The sequence below is a fragment of the Bombus bifarius genome, unplaced genomic scaffold (genome assembly GCF_011952205.1).
Source record: "Bombus bifarius isolate JDL3187 unplaced genomic scaffold, Bbif_JDL3187 scf7180000008000, whole genome shotgun sequence".
Classification (NCBI taxonomy): Eukaryota; Metazoa; Arthropoda; class Insecta; order Hymenoptera; family Apidae; genus Bombus; species Bombus bifarius.
This window is the reverse complement of record NW_022884379.1, coordinates 709,958-728,600: the sequence shown is the minus strand read 5'-3', so window position 1 is coordinate 728,600 and position 18,643 is coordinate 709,958. Positions and strand designations below refer to the sequence as shown.

At 37.3% G+C, this 18,643-nt stretch overlaps 1 protein-coding gene and 1 long non-coding RNA gene across 14 annotated transcripts in view; one reads left to right on the top strand and one right to left on the bottom strand.

The window, feature by feature from the left end:
- Positions 1 to 18,643, bottom strand: part of LOC117206289 (teneurin-m) — a 652,575-nt gene that overhangs the window by 7,683 nt on the left and 626,249 nt on the right. For 5 of the 10 annotated variants that reach the window (XM_033445485.1, XM_033445486.1, XM_033445488.1 and 2 more), the window contains 11 exons: positions 14,991 to 17,798; positions 13,177 to 13,466; positions 12,399 to 12,645; positions 11,442 to 11,816; positions 9,991 to 10,326; positions 8,882 to 9,089; positions 6,412 to 6,438; positions 4,921 to 5,137; positions 3,726 to 4,567; positions 1,092 to 3,400; positions 19 to 772 (listed from right to left, as the gene is read on the bottom strand). In XM_033445485.1, the coding sequence (XP_033301376.1) occupies positions 19 to 772; positions 1,092 to 3,400; positions 3,726 to 4,567; positions 4,921 to 5,137; positions 6,412 to 6,438; positions 8,882 to 9,089; positions 9,991 to 10,326; positions 11,442 to 11,816; positions 12,399 to 12,645; positions 13,177 to 13,466; positions 14,991 to 17,798 (8,413 nt within the window). The remainder of the gene's footprint in view (positions 1 to 18; positions 773 to 1,091; positions 3,401 to 3,725; positions 4,568 to 4,920; positions 5,138 to 6,411; positions 6,439 to 8,881; positions 9,090 to 9,990; positions 10,327 to 11,441; positions 11,817 to 12,398; positions 12,646 to 13,176; positions 13,467 to 14,990; positions 17,799 to 18,643) is intronic. The other 5 variants (XM_033445490.1, XM_033445491.1, XM_033445492.1 and 2 more) reach the window with 5 other exon arrangements.
- LOC117206292 lies at positions 6,745 to 10,156 on the top strand. Of its 4 annotated transcripts, none has more exons than XR_004487378.1 (4): positions 6,745 to 7,658; positions 8,804 to 9,096; positions 9,436 to 9,549; positions 9,633 to 9,818. It is a non-coding gene; the product is annotated as an uncharacterized LOC117206292 (long non-coding RNA). The 4 variants fall into 4 exon arrangements; XR_004487377.1 differs by lacking the exon at positions 9,633 to 9,818 and adding an exon at positions 10,020 to 10,156 and having other exon boundaries at positions 6,746 to 7,658; XR_004487379.1 differs by lacking the exons at positions 9,436 to 9,549; positions 9,633 to 9,818 and adding an exon at positions 10,020 to 10,131 and having other exon boundaries at positions 6,754 to 7,658; positions 8,804 to 9,100.

Below are 18,643 nucleotides of genomic sequence, written 5' to 3'. Positions count from 1 at the left end.
ATATAATTTTATACGAACCTGTACTTGTGCTCTCCTCGAATAACAACAAATCCTCGTCCATCGTAAGAGTTAAACTCGACGTCACCGTATTGAACAACCCGATCTCCACTATCATAACCTAATGCGATCTTCTCATTATGTTCTGTAACTCCAATCACATTACCATTTTCATCATAAGCATATTGCCAATTATTCTCAGTATCAGCAACTTCTAAAACATGTCCGTCAGCATTATAAGTTATCTTCTCCATCTTTGTCCATTCTTTCTTCTCCATGGCATCTTTTCCAATAGACAATTTTCTCATCTTTATACGATTTCGGTTATCATATTCGAGTTCCATTCTAAATACATCCAATGATCTAATGTTCATCAAAACTGTTTTAACTCGACCATGCTCATCATAATCAGTGACGGTGAAGAATTGTTTGCTACTATCTTGCATTACAGATCTGTTAAAGAGATTTCTATATATTCTGAGATCTCCTACGCCTTCCAATATTCCCAGGTTTTGGTTGTATTTCAGACGTAATTGTGGAAGTTGTTTGCCGTTGATGTCAACTTCGATACCGGATATCCTGGCATTGCCATCGTATTGGTAACGATAGCGTGCGTTGTCCAAGCCACTTTTGCTACCGAATTTGATCTTTTCATCTTTAACGATTCCTGCGTGATATTTGTACTCTATACGCATCTCGAAATTGGGTTCGTTAATGTCGATGCTATGGACGAGGCTCGTGGTTTCTTGATACGTGTAGTGGATCGAAGACAGTCCTGTATGGGGATATTTGAGATTTAATAAATTTAGGGAACATTAACGAAGATAGATGATGAGTTTTGTGGGTGCATATAGTGTAGTACGTTCTTACAGATTAAAAGTATTAGTGATATAGTATATATGATTCCACTAAACATTAAATCTATTAAAAGTACGTGTTGTTGAAAAAAAATCATTGAAAGAAATTTTCTTCTTTTACACTGAATAGTTAACTAACATCGATGAATTGCAATAAACAATATTTATAATCGTTATTTTTTTGTGTATTGGTATTTAAGACTATAAGTAATTATGATCATAATGGGTATCACTTACCAGCAAGAGTAGTTTCCAGCTTCCCAGTATGATCATAAACGTAAGCAACCTTGCCACTCTGATGCGGGTACACTTTCGCCAAGATCTGTCCATCGTCATTATACAAAATCTCGTACGGATGTCTGTTCATCGGCGAGTAGTACTGATATTTATAGAACCCAAGAGAAGTCTGTAGTGAGAACGCATGAATATGTCCTCTAGGAGTGGTTAACGACTGCAGTGCTCCAGCTTCATCATATTGCAACAAATAATCACTTCCTCTTGGTGTAGTTACTTTCAGTGGAAGACTACTGAACATGTCCTTAAATGCATACACCATGGATGTTCCATCACTATATTTAATTTCGTACAATCTTCCAGCTCTATCAAAGCCATAGGTTTCACTGATATCTCCCCAGGTCCAGCTTGTCAATCTACTAAAACGATCATATTCAAGCTCTACACCGGAGAAGATTCCATTTCTGGGTCCCCATTTAACTGGTCTTGCTGTTCTGTCATAGGTGACATTTAAAAGCTCCGCATCATCATCCATGAACACTGCCACGCTGTTAGTTTCTCTATCATATTCAAGAGACAATAAAATGTCCCCGTTGATGCGAAGCTTTCTACCAACTTGTGCCACAGTCTTCGATTCGCTTCTATATTTATTCCCTTGAAACTTTCTGAGAAAGTATCGCCATTCGAATCTGTTTGCTAAATCCCCAGCGATCTCTGTTCTCTGCTTAGCAGGAACTGGATAGCTTTCACCTAACAATGGTTCTATTTCCGCCAATACTGAGTATGGTAAGGTATCTGTACTGACAGTATGAGCCCATGGTGTGACCTGACCCACTGAACCATCAGAAAGAACTGTTGTTCTCTGCTCAGCCTCTCCAACCTTCGTAACCACAGACGATCCTTTGATGAGCATTGAGATTGGTTTTCTATTATTCTGTCCAACCTTCACAACTGCTCCTTTCAAACTTAGATCAAAAGTCAGACTGATCACTTTGCCTGTTGGAGTGACTGCAGAGGTGAGCCTGCCAAATTCATCATAATTGTACACATAACTCCTTCCTGTGCTGTCTAATTTGGTTTTCAATAAACCAGTGGGTCCATGGTAATCGAAGGTTACATTATAATTGTCTGGAGTGCTCAATTCGTGCAACATCTTCATTCTAGACATCCTCAGCCTGCACTTCTGTCCCTTAGTGTTCTCAATGGAGTTCACCTGGCTACTGTAGTCTCTTAACAAGAATACTTTATTCCCAGCTGCATCTGTGACAGTGCTCAGCTTTCCATTGCTAGTATTTACATTGTAAGTAAACTGATAAACAATCTCTCCAGTGAGAATGTTCTTGGTAGCAACATGTTGACCAAATCTATTGAATACATAGATTTCTTGAGTGTCTGGAGAATAAATCTCATACTCTCTAGCGCCACTAGCATCAGGAATGCTGGCCATCACGGATCGAATTCTGTAATTCGCTTGATCACCAATATGAACCACTCCATCAGGAGAAACGGCAACTGCAGATATCGTATTAAACTTCGAAGTGGAAGCAAGATAATGGTCAGCGTCGAAACAATCACAACCACGTTCCAAACAATTACACTTGGACTCCGCTCCAGCATATGGTGAAATTTTACCATCTGTACCAATCACTCTCACACGATTAATCCTTTGAGAATCACTTTCTGCTATATATAGATTTCCTGAAGGGCCAAATGCAATGCTCTGAGGCATCACCAAGGTAGCATGTGTAGCTAGTTCAGTGTCAAACGATGAAGATGGAGAAGCACAGTGAAGAGGACGTCCAGCAACGACCTTGACACGACCATCAGGAGCCAATTGAAGCACCATATGATCATCTATCATGTGTAACGAGTTGTCCAGAGGATTGATTGCTAATTCTGTAGGCCAACGAAGATGAACTTCTTCCACGTTTAAAGTACCCTCACAAGGAATTGGCTTCCAGTGTGACTTGTGCATGTGATTTCCAATTACTGTGGTGATTATACCGTCTCTGTCGACCATTCTGATGTTAGTTCCATCGGCGAAATAGAGCACGTTGTCTGCAGAGACTGCTACTCCTTTGGGATAGGCAAGTTTAGCGTCTCTGGCTAGAGCACCGTCGCCACAATGAGCTTCGTCGCCAGGAAGACAACGTTCTCCAGAGCCGACGACTGTTTCCCAGTTGTGATCGGGCTCAGAGTAATCGTTGGTGTCGCGCACACGAATGATTTGGTGTGATTCTGGGTCAGAAATGTAGAGGGAGCCGTCTAGAGGGCTGAGGGCTATGTGATAACGGTAGGATACCCTTGTTGCACTGTAAAAAAGAACACAAAAGCGATGAGATTGCGTAAAAAGTTCTGATTATTTTAATCTTATAGATATTGTTGTACACTGTTTTCAATTCGATTATAAAACTATTTTAAGACATATTTTGTTTTATCAAAAGTAGTTTACTTGTATTTCAATTAATAAGAGTGATAAGATGCGAATAGAATAATGCGAAATTAAACGATATCTCTTCGTATTTCTTGACAATTATCTAGTTCTTTCCAATTTCAAGGCAAGATTCATGAGTGAGGGCACACGTCGTAACTTGAAATTTCACGAAAAGATACATCAAAATTCAGTAGAAAACTTACTTGAGCCGAACAACAGTTCTAACAGTGCCATCGACAAGAATCTTTCTGACAAGATTGAAGTCCCCAACAAAGATAGATCCATCAGAAGCAGTTGCAAGAGCAACGGGTGCAAGAAGCCTCTGGTTAGAAGCTTCTGCTTGTCTATCGCAGTCATAGCAATCCAGAGACCTTTGATGTCCATCGCCCATAGTGGTCAAAATCACTCTAGGCTTTTGTTTCAAATAAATATTCGAGCCATCTCCTTTCTGAAGAATCCCCTCGTGGAAATTGTATCTATGATGGATATCCAAATTCCAGCCTCCAACTTCAGAAATAGACATGTCATGGCCACTCAGTTTCGTCGTTTGAACATCCCAAATAATATCTTTGCAATCATTATACTCGTATCCAACTTTCACCATAGCAGTGGTGACACCATAAACGCGTTGTCTATACACGTTCAGTCGATTCCAAGCATAAGTGAATTTTATCACTGGATCTGCTTCGAAGGTTTTCTCGAACAGAATTCCTTCGATTGTGATTCTCAGATGAATTAGATTAAGGGTTGGAGGTATGACTTCTGGGGTCAACTGCAGCTGTATGGTGGAGAGATAGCCGGCTGCTCTGGAGCTATGGTAAACGAGATTGAGACCCGTGCCAGGTATTTGCAGGCTTTCTTGTATAACTTGGGACTCGGCCAGAATAGCACTTTTGTCAGGGCACGCTCCCTGGAAACCGTGCTTCCACGTTGCCAGGACCACCGGTTTCATCAGGTCGTAATCGTGCGCTGCACAAGCGTATGGAATGTGGCTTGTTTGCTTTTCTTCTGCGGTGCTCATGACTATCTTATCGATTATTACCACCTTTAGAACAGATAAGATTTCATGTATTAAAAATGTGTTTGTTTATCGATTATTGTGTAAACATAGGACATTTTGTGCTCAAGTTAGTTTAAACATGACACTACATTTCATATGTTGTACTTTATACTATTTACTATAAATATTCTTTTGTTAATATTTATACGTTCTATATTAATATTTGAACATTTAAATTACATCAAAAATAAAAACTTTCATATTTTCTGATTTTGAATTTCCCACAAATGCTTAAAAATCCGCAATCTACCTGCTTATCATATTCTTCTCGATAATCTTTATTCGACTTATACAGTGACAATTTGCAATTATCAATCACATATTTAATGTAGCATTACCTCGTTCCATGGTACAAAAACAATGTGGCTCTGCGGTTTGAATGGCGATCTTCCAAATTGTAAAGTGACCGCGCCACCGCCGTTCACCAGGAGATCGAACCAGCCGTCGTCTCTCGTCAAGGTGAAGCCTTCCAGGGGTGTGCTGGTACTGACTCGCACTCCCATCAGACCGGTGCCAAGATGCGTGACAACGCGGCCACGGACAACAGCCGATCGACTGTCAGGAAACAACAATGTTAACGATCCAATAGCTGTCTCTGCTCGATCGTGTCAAACTAAGGTGATTACTTTTTTCCACTGTGCTCCGTGGCACGCTAACAACAAAGCAACTGTTATCTCTAATCTAATTTCAATCTACCACAGTATTACTTTTGGAAGTTCGTACTTTGTCTTGCAGTGTTTATTAATTTAGAACTTTTCTAACGAAAATGTACTGTCATTTGCAAAATGTTCATAAGTTAATATTTATGAAGGAAAAAATTATTAGTACTAATCAAGAATTCATGAAATCTACAAAGATCGAAGTTCTTAGTTGTTTTAGGTGGCAGTACTTCTTCGTTTAAATATATTGGTACTTCGTGCGTGTACATTGTACATGTCTTAGAAATATAAAGTCGAAAATTCAGTCAACGCGACCTCAGTCTCGTCAACGCTGCTTTTCAGTGCTAAAGAGGTGAATAATTTATTTGGTCGAAGAGTATTAATTAATTTCTTGTGAATATTCATCATTTGGATTTAACCTGTGCTTGAGAATTTACAAACTTTTTATCGAGTGATCAGTGCTGCTCTTTTTCCTCTCGTACGTTAAAAATTCTCACGAAAGATCTCAAGATAAAACTCCCAGATAAAACTTTCATTCTTTCGCGTCAAACCTGAGCAAACCATTGATATGAGACATATCACTCCTTATGGATGCCTCGTTGGCACTGAAGAAGCATCGGTCGAAATGCTATGAATACATATATATACATACACATATACACGAATAACACAAAGTCAGAAGCTCAACTTAAAAGGCACGAAAGACAACGTAGGAATAATAAGGTAACCAAACCATGCAACGAGAAAGAGATTCGAACATTGATGAGAAGGAGACGAATGGGGTTTGGTGGTTGTGAGCTTTCATATATCTCTTTATTTTTTTTTTTAATTCAGTCGTACGCAGCGTCACAATGTTCGAGGAAGATTCTTTTTCAGTTTTGTCGACAATTTTCATGACCTTTGCAAATGTCGACAAGTCGTGAATAGACTCGTCCTCGAAACTGAATTGAACGCGCGCGTATCAACCTCGTTTTTCGGATGCAGGAATTGTTATATTATGTGTTACACATGATAATAATGCAAAACGTCGTCAAACAGCATCAGCAGCTATTCAACCGCTTATACTCTACAAAACGAACTCGCAACCGGTACTTTCATATCATTTTTCTTTTGATTTACTTTCTTTTCTTTTGTATCTTTTTTGTTCCTTGGTCATAGTAGCTTTCTTACCTTGTGTTGAAGTGATTCCAGAACATACTGACCGGGCAGCACGGATAAAACAGAGCCGAGTTAAAATGATGTGATTAAAGGCGAAACTAGACGGAGAGATAGAGAAGAAGAAGAAATAGAAGATGGAGAAGAGAATAGAAAATAGAGAGAAGGAAGGAAATATATGAGTAGAGAAATAATTTGATTAATCCTACTGAGTTTTTTTAGATTATTTTTAACCCAAATCTATGTTTCTAAAGTTTAAGTATACACCAAAAAAATAAATTTTATTATTCGATAAATTTCTTTTATTAAAGCAATTTCGTTTCTTGAGATGAAAATAAAAATTAAAATATAAGAATTAAAAGGATAGTAGTATAGGAATAAGAGGAACGCAGCGGGGTTAATCCAGGATAGAAAGAAGGTGGCTTTGCGTTTCAATTTTATGTCAAATATCTTCAAACATTGAAAGTTTTTTGTTCAATAAAATAAAAATTCGAGGATCTTAGTAAGGGTAAGTTAGGGTAATAGGGGATGAAATAGAGATCTTGTATATAGAGAGACCACGTGAGAAGAGTTTTCCAAATGTCTCGAAATGTTTCAAAATATCTTCGAAAGAAAGTTAGGCAGAAGTCTTTAGGAATCAGTTCCAGAAATGCGGTTGGGAAAACACGGTTCTAAATATAATGATTCACAAAAGTATTCGAACACTTGTAGATACCTTTTATGAATACGTTATGTGTGTTATCCGAAACATAAAGAACATTCACTAATTTCTTTGTCTTAATTTTATGTAATATTTTTAGGCATTAGGTAACAATTATAATTTTACTATATATGCTATATAAACACTATATAATAAATGTCCGTCAATTCTGTCTGTGTTAAACTATCAAAATGTTTTACATAACACACACAATACACACATAAAAAGATTTCCATGGTAAATATTGAAATACTTTCATGAACTACTATAGATTTTTAATTACTCTTTTAATAAATGATCATAGGCATAAAGCTCGAGGCTCGTAGATGGTGTCACACATTCACGCAAGCTCCACTCGGACGGACACGTGAAATAGAAATAGAAAGAAAGAAAGAAAGAACAGTGTATATGGAGAAGACCGTCGATCGTTCGTTGTATCATCGATCGATTTCATATTGAATGATTAAGAGAGTAGCGAATATAGTCGAAGAAGAAAGTATAGAATGAGAGTGTAGAGTGAAGAGAACTGGGGGTTCAGTGCAGGGCACACGCTCGCGCACACGTACGTACAAACATATGTATAAAACTTTTGGGATGTGATTTCACACGGGTCACAACAACGCAGAGAATATATCATATCTATGTATACGTCTTCGTGTTTTTGTATAACGAAAAAATATATATATAGATAGATAAAGATAGGTAGAAGAGGATGCATGTGTCTTGTCATAGATCGAGACAGCTAAAGGTTACTTTTTATAATTAACACATTCATTGCCTTACATTGAACGTTAGATACTTCTCTTGTTAGAAATATTTTTCTTTTAAATAATAATTAATATCTTTTTAACACATTTGTTTTCTGAATATTTTATTAAAACATACAGAATAAACATATAAAACACGAAGAATGATACGAAGGTCACAGGGGAAAAATATGATAAGTATATTTTTATTGATTTCCTGCTTTTAACTTCGCTTTATGATCAAACGGAAGAATTTTTATATGACGTAATTGAAAATGAAAACAACCTGTCAGATCCAGAGATGCAAGTCTTTTAGAAATAACTAATGGCTTGAAGAAGGTAACGGACAAGCAATATTTTAATCTCTTCAACATTGTAATACAATAACGAGCATTATTTTGAAAATCTGTAAGAGGATGAGAAAACTCTTGTTTAACTTCACAACCAAATATATAGACAATTTTGGTAATAGGATTTATTCACAATGCGCTGAATCGTAAAGTTTCTGTGTAAAAAGTAGGAAATGTGACTTGTTACATTCTTTCCCTGTAGTCTTCGTATTATTGTCAGATAATCGAAACGACACAGCATGTGCGTCAGTAGCAGTAGTCAGTCATCTGAATCTCCTTAAATCCTCGATAAACTCTAGCCGTCTCGCAAGACACGCGCGTTCTTCTCAGACGTATACGTCATTAGTAAAAGACATTACGTATCATATATATATAATATGTCGTGGCTACCGAGTTTCACTGTATTTGTTCCAAGTGTCTAATCGAACACACGTAAGAAAAAAAGAAAGGAATTGCACGTAACATCAAAGTTGGGACGGACCAACGGGACGGACACGTTCAAGTATTATAATGTACGACGAATATATTCGTTTCTCACGAGTATATACAATAATAATATAACGCGTGTGTGTTATTATATAATAATTCTGTTATTATTCCTATTATTGCAGTTAGAATGATTCTCTAAAGTAACGAGACGCGTTGGACGAAGGAGAATCGTAATACGTGATCGTGCTGAACAAACTCACCTCTCGTTGAAGGTTTCTTGACGCGCGTAATTTTGAAGACTGCCTTCGTCGATTAAAAATTTCATCCTCTCGAAGAAGGAAGCGGTGATGGCCGGCGGCTGCTTTCGCAGAAGTATATCGATCGGCTTCGGTGCTGACACGCAAAGTTGGCTGCTACGACATATATGATTCGAGCAACATTCCGGATCCGCGCAATCGATGAGACCGTCTGGAAAGTATGTACGTTATCGTGCAATTAGAAAAGATGATCGGTGCTAGGCGCATTCGACGTATAGTCGTGTCACTAGACAGCAAATTTTGATGCAATTTCATGTTTCTATTAAGATATAATCTACGACACCTAAGGAAATATACCTATGTGCATAAACATTTGTTTCATTCATTAAAATTGTAACAAGTACTTTTTCATATTTTTGCATATTATCCACATTTTCTGCATATTATCACTTTAGAATTTCCTAGAAACGCATATAAATCGACAGTCTACATATCACATCGCATTTGTTAAATTAGATGCGTTTGTATAACGTCTTGTGTTCGTTCTTTTGTTATAGAGCATAGTGATGGGTTCTTTATATCGGAGACTAATGGCTCTAAATGGCTGGCATAAGCCACACCCATGATTTAGAGCTCGAAGTAATATGAAAATGAAACGCGAAAACACGAAGGTAGAACCTTGTCCATAGATCTTACAACTTCGTTAATTTCACTGTTCTAATACTAACTTTACTATTTACTGTTCAAAATACAGTAACAAGTTCCTAAGAAACAATTACACGTTTCTTGATTTGGTGTGTCAATAGAATACTTTCAAACATACTCAAACATATTTCTATCTCTAGAACCATTTATGGATAAAATAAAGCACCCTACTTAAAGTAATTAGAGGATCACATCCACTGCATTTTTATCATATCATTCCAATAATAATTTTTTATATATATTTAATATATTATATATTTTTAAATATGCGATAGTGTTTAATTATTGTAGTGTTGAACTAGAATTTCAATTTAATTTTCTTCACATATATATCTAATGATCTAAATAACAACATTTATAATCTAATTTGTCGAATTATAAATAATAATTTACTCCTCGTTTTGTACCTTTGTCATTGTCTCTTCCGTCATTGCAGTTCTGTTCAAGAAGCACGTTGCAGTCCTTGCCATCCCAGCCATCGTAACACCTGCATTCCCATTGACCATCGTTGCCGACTCTACACTGTCCGTGTCCAGAGCAGGAATTCGGGCAACCTTCCATGGTGCAGTGTTTTCCATTCCAACCAGTCACGCACAAACAGGTCCCGTTTTTACATTGGCCATGTTCGTTGCATCGAGGATCGCATTGCTTTAGATTGCACAATTCGCCGGACCATCCAGGCAAACAGTCGCAAGCATTGTCAACGCAATGCCCGTGGGGACCGCAATCCAAATCGCATAATTCTGAAAATTATGGAATATATTGTTATTATATAAATAGAGGGATTTGTAGGAGTTGTCCTTAGATAACTGCGGATTGTATGCAGATTTGTATTTTTGCAGAGCGAAGAGATGGAACTTAAACAGAGATCTGTTTTAACTGTTGAAAATTCTCTACTTTGGACTCTCTAGCTCTTCGAAATTTCCTATTTGTTATTTATCAAAAATTTGTTACTCTATTTTGAATATTTTATATATTTTTGCATCTTTAAATTTCGCATAAGTGCATAAAAGTCCGCAGTCTGGTTGTCACTACATCTATTTTTGTAACAATTACGAATCATTAGTTCGAGTAACAGAAACCACAGTTAATATAATTTTTCAAAATTTTGCGAATATCTTTGAGAAACACTAGTTAGCGTAGGCACTAAGCAACACAGAAGCTGGGAGAAAACCTTTTATGATTTTGTAAAAGGTGGAATTAGTTAACACTAATGGGCAATTGGATCAATGATCACAATTAGCAAAGGAGTAAAAAAACCGGAAGAACGAACGAAATGGATATAAAATAGAGAATTTCATCGATGTCACACCTGGAATCATAAGAATCGATTAATTGAAGCGAACTTTCATACATATTATATGAAGAACATTTCAAGTTACGACACAATTTAGAAAGACATTCTTTTGAAGAGCTAGAATTAATAATTTAAAACGTCATTAAGACAATCTACATTAATATAATCTACATCAGATTACATACCAACCACTACCATTGCTGTTTATCGATCGTCATTTAGATCAAATTAGAAATTCATTTCCCGATAAGACCAATGAATTTGAAATGCATATTACTAATTTAAACACGATCACCAGTGATATTATTCAAGTTTCAGCATTATTCATGTACGATCTTAATATCGAATCCTATATAAGAACACGGAGAACTTCGAATATTTCAATAGAGGAATATTTATTTATAATCTATATTATGAATTAACAGGACATTTTGACAGAATATATAGCTCAGCTATGTATTCGTATATATAAATCTGACCATTAACTTGTCTATGTAAAGAAGATACTACTGCAATCTAATATATACAATACATGATTACTGTTAATATAATATCTCTTACCTTTCGAGCAGTCGTCTCCAGACCACATAGGCTCACATAGACAAGTCTGCGTCTCAAGATCGAAATTTCCATGTCCGCTGCAATCGGGCAAACACTGTAACGCTTCTTTGTCCATCTGGCTACAATCTGCTCCTTTCCACCCCTTCTTACAGATGCAGGTGCCCTCCGCGCAGAAACCATGGCCAGAGCAAGTCGGATGAGGGCAGTCCACTTCCTCGCAATACTTTCCTTTGTAGCCACGTACGCAATTGCACTTTCCATTGGTGCAATGGCCGTGTCCGTTACAATCAGGCACTTCGCATTCGTCGTGTCGCAGGGAACATTCCTTGCCCTTCCAGCCAGGGTTGCATTGGCACTCTCCGTTTATGTACTCGCCTGTAGCCCAGAGGAATAAAACGATGTTAAAACGGAAACATAAGAAATTGTTTTCTTGCAATGTTAGATTGTACGGTGAAGCTTAATCGAAGGCGAAGCCAGGAATTTATTGAACCTCGAGGTTCTGGTTAGATAGAATTGTATCATAACCATGAGACATTGCAACGATTGACACATGTTTCGCTAGAAATTTTGAATAGAGAATGTTAGATATACGATAGTTAGATGTAAGTACGTTCATAAGCATTAGGTCGTCCGAAAAGTTTCTTTCGTTTTATGAGGAAATAATAGACGCACAACGTTTTCTGTTTTATATTATTTTATCGAATTACGTATGATCCATTTTGTTCTATCAAGATAAAGATCACAATGTTTGACAGATTAAGTTTCATGTTTTTATAAAGATGCATCGTTGTAAAAGACGTAAAAGAAAGATACTTTCCGGACAACCTAATAAGTAGGAACTCTGATTTCAAGGTTTAAATTCGGAATATTCTCAAGTTATAGATCTTTCTAAAATGTTTCTCCTTGATATTATTTATTTTGCTTTTTGAAACTAATATTAAATAAATGTTCACTTACCACGTTGACTACAGAGAACAGGACAAACGCTCTCGCTGCAATCTTCGCCACCGAAACCAGGATTACATTGGCAGTGACCCAGCAGACATTCACCCTTTCCACTACAGCCATTCGGACAATTGTGCGTCATGTCCTCCGCGATCATAGCTATAAACGACACTTCCTGAGGATCACCATCGTCGTTGTACAATGAAAGGAACCAATGACCAGGCTCCATATAGTGCGTCACTTCCTTCTTGATCGATGGCTAGACGAGAAACCAGGAAACTTTAGTAATTTCTTATCGATTTTTCTAGCTATTCTTTTACTACAGATGAAACACTTCCCAAGAAGTGCTTCCGAGGGAAAAAAATAAAAAAAAAATCTCTGAGAACCCAGAATATTTGATCTTCTCTCCTGTTATAATTAAGAGAAAAAAAAATAATAGAAATTAACTGTTTTTAAAGATTTCGTTAGAATGAAGCGATAATTTGATCTTATTAAATTCAACACGTTAAGTGCGGTAGTTGTCTTCAAATGCACCGACTAAATACAAGCATTCTATTATAAATTTGAAATGAAGAAACTAAAATTTGCTTCATTTTTATATCACCGAACATTCTTCAAGAATATAAAAAATAAATCACTACTTTTTCAAGTATTTCAAACCACAAAACTACCACATCTCACTCAATACGAATCGTCCGAACTTAAAATTCACGGCACGTAACGTGTCAATGACCCTTTCTATGATTCTATTCTAGAAAAAAAAAAAGAAAAATGGGGCAGTGGCACATACAATAACACTAACATGGGACGCCCGTGTGGTTCTGGCCTTGAAACCACTCAGTACTTCCAGAAGATCGTACTGCGTGTGCGTAGGAAGAGCGTTTCTTCTTGCGTAGACGCCGATACTGGCTCCACGAGGAATATTATAGTCGAATCGCACGTACGCGGCTTCCGACTGGTAGAATTGCATGTTCCAGTAGCTGTATGGTGGAATCTCTTTGCTGAGCTTCTGTCCGAGACCCACTTGGGCGAAAGTCGTTCCGTCAGGTGGAAAGGACCTGGCGGGGAAAGTTCTTGCACCTGGAGAACGCGAGATGAAACGTCACTACCATCCTTTCGCTTTTGTATGAAATCAGTTTTCTTTCGGATGACTCGTTTTTTACTATTTTTTGATATTTTGATCGAATAAATCGTCTCTTTAGGAGTATATTGACTATGACAATTTTAGAAACTGGAGCATTGATAAGTGAAGTATTTATTCCTTTTCAGAGCTTTTAAAAATAAAGGCAAAGAAAATATCAATCGCTAAGCAACGAAGATTGGTTACTAGGTGAATTATTCTTTCTAATGTAGAAAAGAAAGATATTCTCCGTAAGAAAACAGATTGTCGTTGTTTAATTATAAAGCATAAAAGGTTTATAAAAATTGCGTGGCTTTATACTTAGCTAGGCTTGCGCATCAGCGAATTTCGTGATTTCATTTCGCTTCGACTAACTTCTAACTATAAAACTTCTATTTACGATTCACAAATTCTCACCGCTGTCATTCTTTTAATCATCTTTATAAGAACCAATTAACCTGGATTTCAATATTATTATACAATAAAGAAACAGCAAGAAGATTCTAAAAGCAAAATTGATTCTTAAATGATCTAAGGATTAAATGTTAATTTGCAATTCATAAATTTTAATCTTTTTCGTTCGATTGTCTTCGATCTTCGGAAGAACCACTCAACTTCCGTTTCAATATTTAAACAAAAAGGAAGAAAGACAGATAGAAAAGAAAAAGATACTAAAAATAAAATTGGTTCTTAGGTTCCTTGAACGAATTCTCATCACGTTCTTCTGGCGTAACACTATTATCAACATCGTTTTTCTTTCTCCTTATTTCAAGAATCTCGTGCAAGAGCTGATTAGAAAATAGCTCGGTTACATAGCTGCGTAAACGCCGTGATGTACCAACACCATATTACAATATTACACAAACTTCTCTAACCACTAGTGAACATCTAAACACACCGAACGTTCTACAGGCAAACGAACTTCGAGCGTGATAAGTAGACCATGGATATTTATCCATTTATGGGAAATTTCAAGCTACAAAAGTTCACAATATAAAAATTTACATAATATACAAAAATACATAATTCTTAATTCCGGAATCAAAAGAAGGAATAGTAACATGGAACTATATGTGATACGGTATATGATGTAATATGAGCCATATTTCCTATAAAAAAAACAAGAGATATGACTTGTTTTTCTGCCATGAGATCTTCATATGAAATATCCCAAGTACAAATTTCTCCTTCAGTTCCATTTCTTTAATTTTATTCCCCAAAACACAAATCTATATAGATAAACATCCACGATCTAATAGAAACGACTACATCAAGAATCTACGTGTATATCACACTATCCAAACCTCAAAGAAAAGCTTGCATCGGCAGGATAAAGGCAGCTTAGAAAGAGCCTAATTAAAAAGAATAAAATAAGCATAATATATTACAGCAAAATTCATAAATCAAACTACTAAACAAAGATATAATAAAAAGATAAGAATTAAGAGGCAAACGTTTGAAAACAACCATAAACGGGGCCTCACCTTCCAGGATCAGTATAGTGGGTTCTGGGGGTAATGGAGTTGTCCCAGAACACGATAAGCCTACACTGCTCGACTCATCCTCATAACTCGGAGTAGTAGTCCAGTCAACAGTCCCAGTACTCTCCTCAGTCGTCGATTCATAATCATTCTCATAGCTCGTACTCGTTCCTTCTTTTACAGGCTCCTTCTCCAAACTTACAGAAGTTTCCTTTCCGTCCTTAGAGTCCATCTGTTTCAGTGTGACCCCATCAAACACTGCAGACTCTTGACGCTCATCTATTTCATCCATCGAAAGATTCAAATTATGTGGTTGATCCTCGAAGTTCAGGGTATCATCTATGGCTGAAAATGGATCCCACTCGTCAGAGGATGAGCCCATACATGGACATGAGCACTCGCACTCGCCACCAGCCCAAATTGGTGGCGGTGGAGAAGATGGTGGCTGAGGCGGCGGAGGCAATCGATTGTCTTCAGAATTCGCGACAGAGTTCTTTGCCATGCTCGAAGCACTTTCCACAGGTGTCTCGTGAACTTTAACCTCGTCCACGTTTACTTTAGTGGCTTGTTTGTCATTGACATCGTCACCATTGGTTGGGACAGAGACAGACAGCACGTAAAGCGGTTTCGAGGAAGCCGAGTCTCCAGAAGCTATAGTGATGTTCACAAGCACCCGATGCGATGATGAGGATGAGGATGAAGAGCTCGATGAACTTGGTGAACCTGATGAAGATCGATGAAGACCATCGACTGGTACTTCGATGATTTTCACTTGCTGTGTCAATGGTAGTGACGATTCAGAGTTAGGTTTGATCGGAGCTTGAATATTGTTAGAAGCATCGTGTGTCTTTTTCAGCGAATCGTCGTGTATAGAACCGGTTTCTGAAGATTTTTCGTGATACATTCTCCGCGGTGGTAGTGAATCGGACTTAGATTTAGTTGTAGATTGCATGTTATTAAAATTACCGTGCACTTTTTTATATGAATCTTCGTTTATAGCGTCAACCTCTGCAGATTTTTCGTGAAACATTTTCTCAAACTCTCTCAAGAACTCCTCGTTACTCTCTTCTCTAGTGATAACCCTCAGATCACCAGTTTGGTGCACCAAATTTGATTTCTGAGGAACATTGTTGGTCTTCAGTTCATTCTCCAAAAAACGGTCCAGCTTCTTGTCCTTCGTTGCGGTATGATCTTCAGCTATTTCATGATTTAATTTGACAATTTCCACCTCGTCTTGCCCGTAATTATAAACAGGATAGTCTCTCTGGAATTCTTCGGATTTCTCAGGACTGTTCACATGACTGGGCAAAGTTTCAGACTCGGACGAAGAATCTTCTCGGGAGAGTTCTCGTGTTTCCTTCACAACATCCGAAAAATCATCGGAAGAACTCGCGTTCCTGCGATCCTGTGGTCCGTTCCGAGCAGTACTTTCAGTTTCCAGATTCTTACCGTCTTTCTCGTCCTTCGGGGTGCTTAACGAACTAACGACATCTACGTGCTCTACTACCAGCGCTGGCACAATATTTGCTTCGAAATCATTCTTTGTTGAACTTGTTGTACTTACGGTTAACGAATCGGTGACATTCATATCATACTCAGTGACATCCGCAAAGAAAGTCGTGTTATTTGTAGATATATGGTTTTCTAGTAACTTTCTATCGTTCTCTATCGATTTCATGTCAGTGAGATTCGCGATAATCTCGTCAGTTTTGACATGCGTGGGCGAAGTAGTGTCATTTATGTATTTATTATTTTCTAATAATTTTCTATCGCCTTCTGTACCATTTTTGTGTAATTCTACTTTAGTAAGATTCACACTGGATTCGTCATATTTGAAATCCGCGGACAAAGACGTATTATTTGTGTGTTTATTCTTTTCAAACGGTTCTTTATTACGTTCTCTATCGTTTTCTAGTAACTGTCTACTATTCTCTACATTTAATCCTAAATCTTTCTGTGCAACTTCTACAACACTACTACCAGTACTACCCTCGTTGAACGAATGTTTCACGGTGATCGATTCGACGTTAAACTCGTTCGATTCTATGTCTACCGAGAACGTTCCAAAACTGGACGCCCTAGGGACGAAAGTTTCACTAGTCTGAGCGTTACCATTGTCTCCACTCGACTCACCAAACTCGCTAAATTCGGTGATCGAATCTGTTGTAGCCCGATTCTCAATGATCGATTCTGTAGTGACAACAATCGAATCTAAATTATCCGACTCAGACTGCGTGAAATCGTTGTTGATTTGACTCTCTGGAGGTTGGTCGTTAAGTGAAACGAAAGAGTCACTAGCAGCAGGGTGAACAGAGGAGGATGTAGCGGCAGTGGTGTAATTATTAGTAATAATCGAAGAGTCAGAGACATTCGCACGAAGCAACGATCCCAATGGACTCGTTGATGACAAAGGCAACGACGAAGAAGATTTTTGATCGTCCGCATGCTCCGTTTCATGCACATTAACCATACCAGGACGATCCTCGTTGAACTGTGACGTTGGTTCGTTTGTCACGGTCGACGAGAGCTGTTCACGTTCGCGGGATGCGACAGTTTGGTGCAACGCATGCTGGTTAAACGTGTCCCTACGTTTACGGGTGTACGCGTGCTCTAACATGCTAGCCGATGGGTTAATACTACCTCCTGAGGATGCTTGTTGCCGTGTTCGTCCGCTCGACTGCGACGAGGATGCGGTTGCTGAAGAAGAGGTCTTGTTCCCGTCCGAGGACAGGGGTTTTGTATCCGAGTTCTCGCCAACCAGAACTGCGCAGGCTTTCGTGCTTTGGTACGACCGGTTCACTATGCTGGAAACTGAAATTTTAACGGTGGTTTTGTTAAGATCTTTGATATTTTTCAATGTGACGAGATGAAGAGAATAGAAATTTTGAATAAAGTCTTAAAATACTTCTTTTTGCAGTCAGAAAATAGATCGTACGAGGTACTCGTAACTATCGACATAGGTATATCGTGATGCAAATTTGTAATTGTATTTGTATCGTGATGTAAATGAGTAAAGCTTTAGTTTTAATGTAAATGTATTTATAGAACAATAATATAGATAATTTCGGTGATCTTATGTAGACTTCGTCATCATTTATTTAAAGCAGGATTCATGTTATGAATCTCACTGATAAAACACAGCGAATATGTAGAACAATCCGATATTGCCCATAATATTTGGTGACTCGTAAACCAATACTATTTCACTTAAATATTACAGAATATAGAGGTACTTCATTTAATTTCTTAAAAATTTATTCGCTATAAATATTTCTATCTAGTTCGTTCAACCTTTAGCACAAAAGATCTAAGAATCTAAAAGCTAAGTTGATATCGATTCAAATCATCGGTGATTTAGAAGATTAATTAATTTATTTATTTATGAAATTATTCTATATTTATTTGGTTTTCTGATATTTAGTCGCTATAAATATTTCCACTAATCTTCGATTCATGTAAAAACAAATTTGATAGTAAATTAAATCGTTAATGATTCAGAAGATTTATTTATTTATGAAATTACCGTGTATTTAACAATGAAAACTAACAAGTAAAATCAATTAATTATTACTTATTAACGAATTATTATTTCATTGAACGATGGTATAAACATTTATTTATTTAATCTAGATGTACAAAGATTAAATATAAATTAG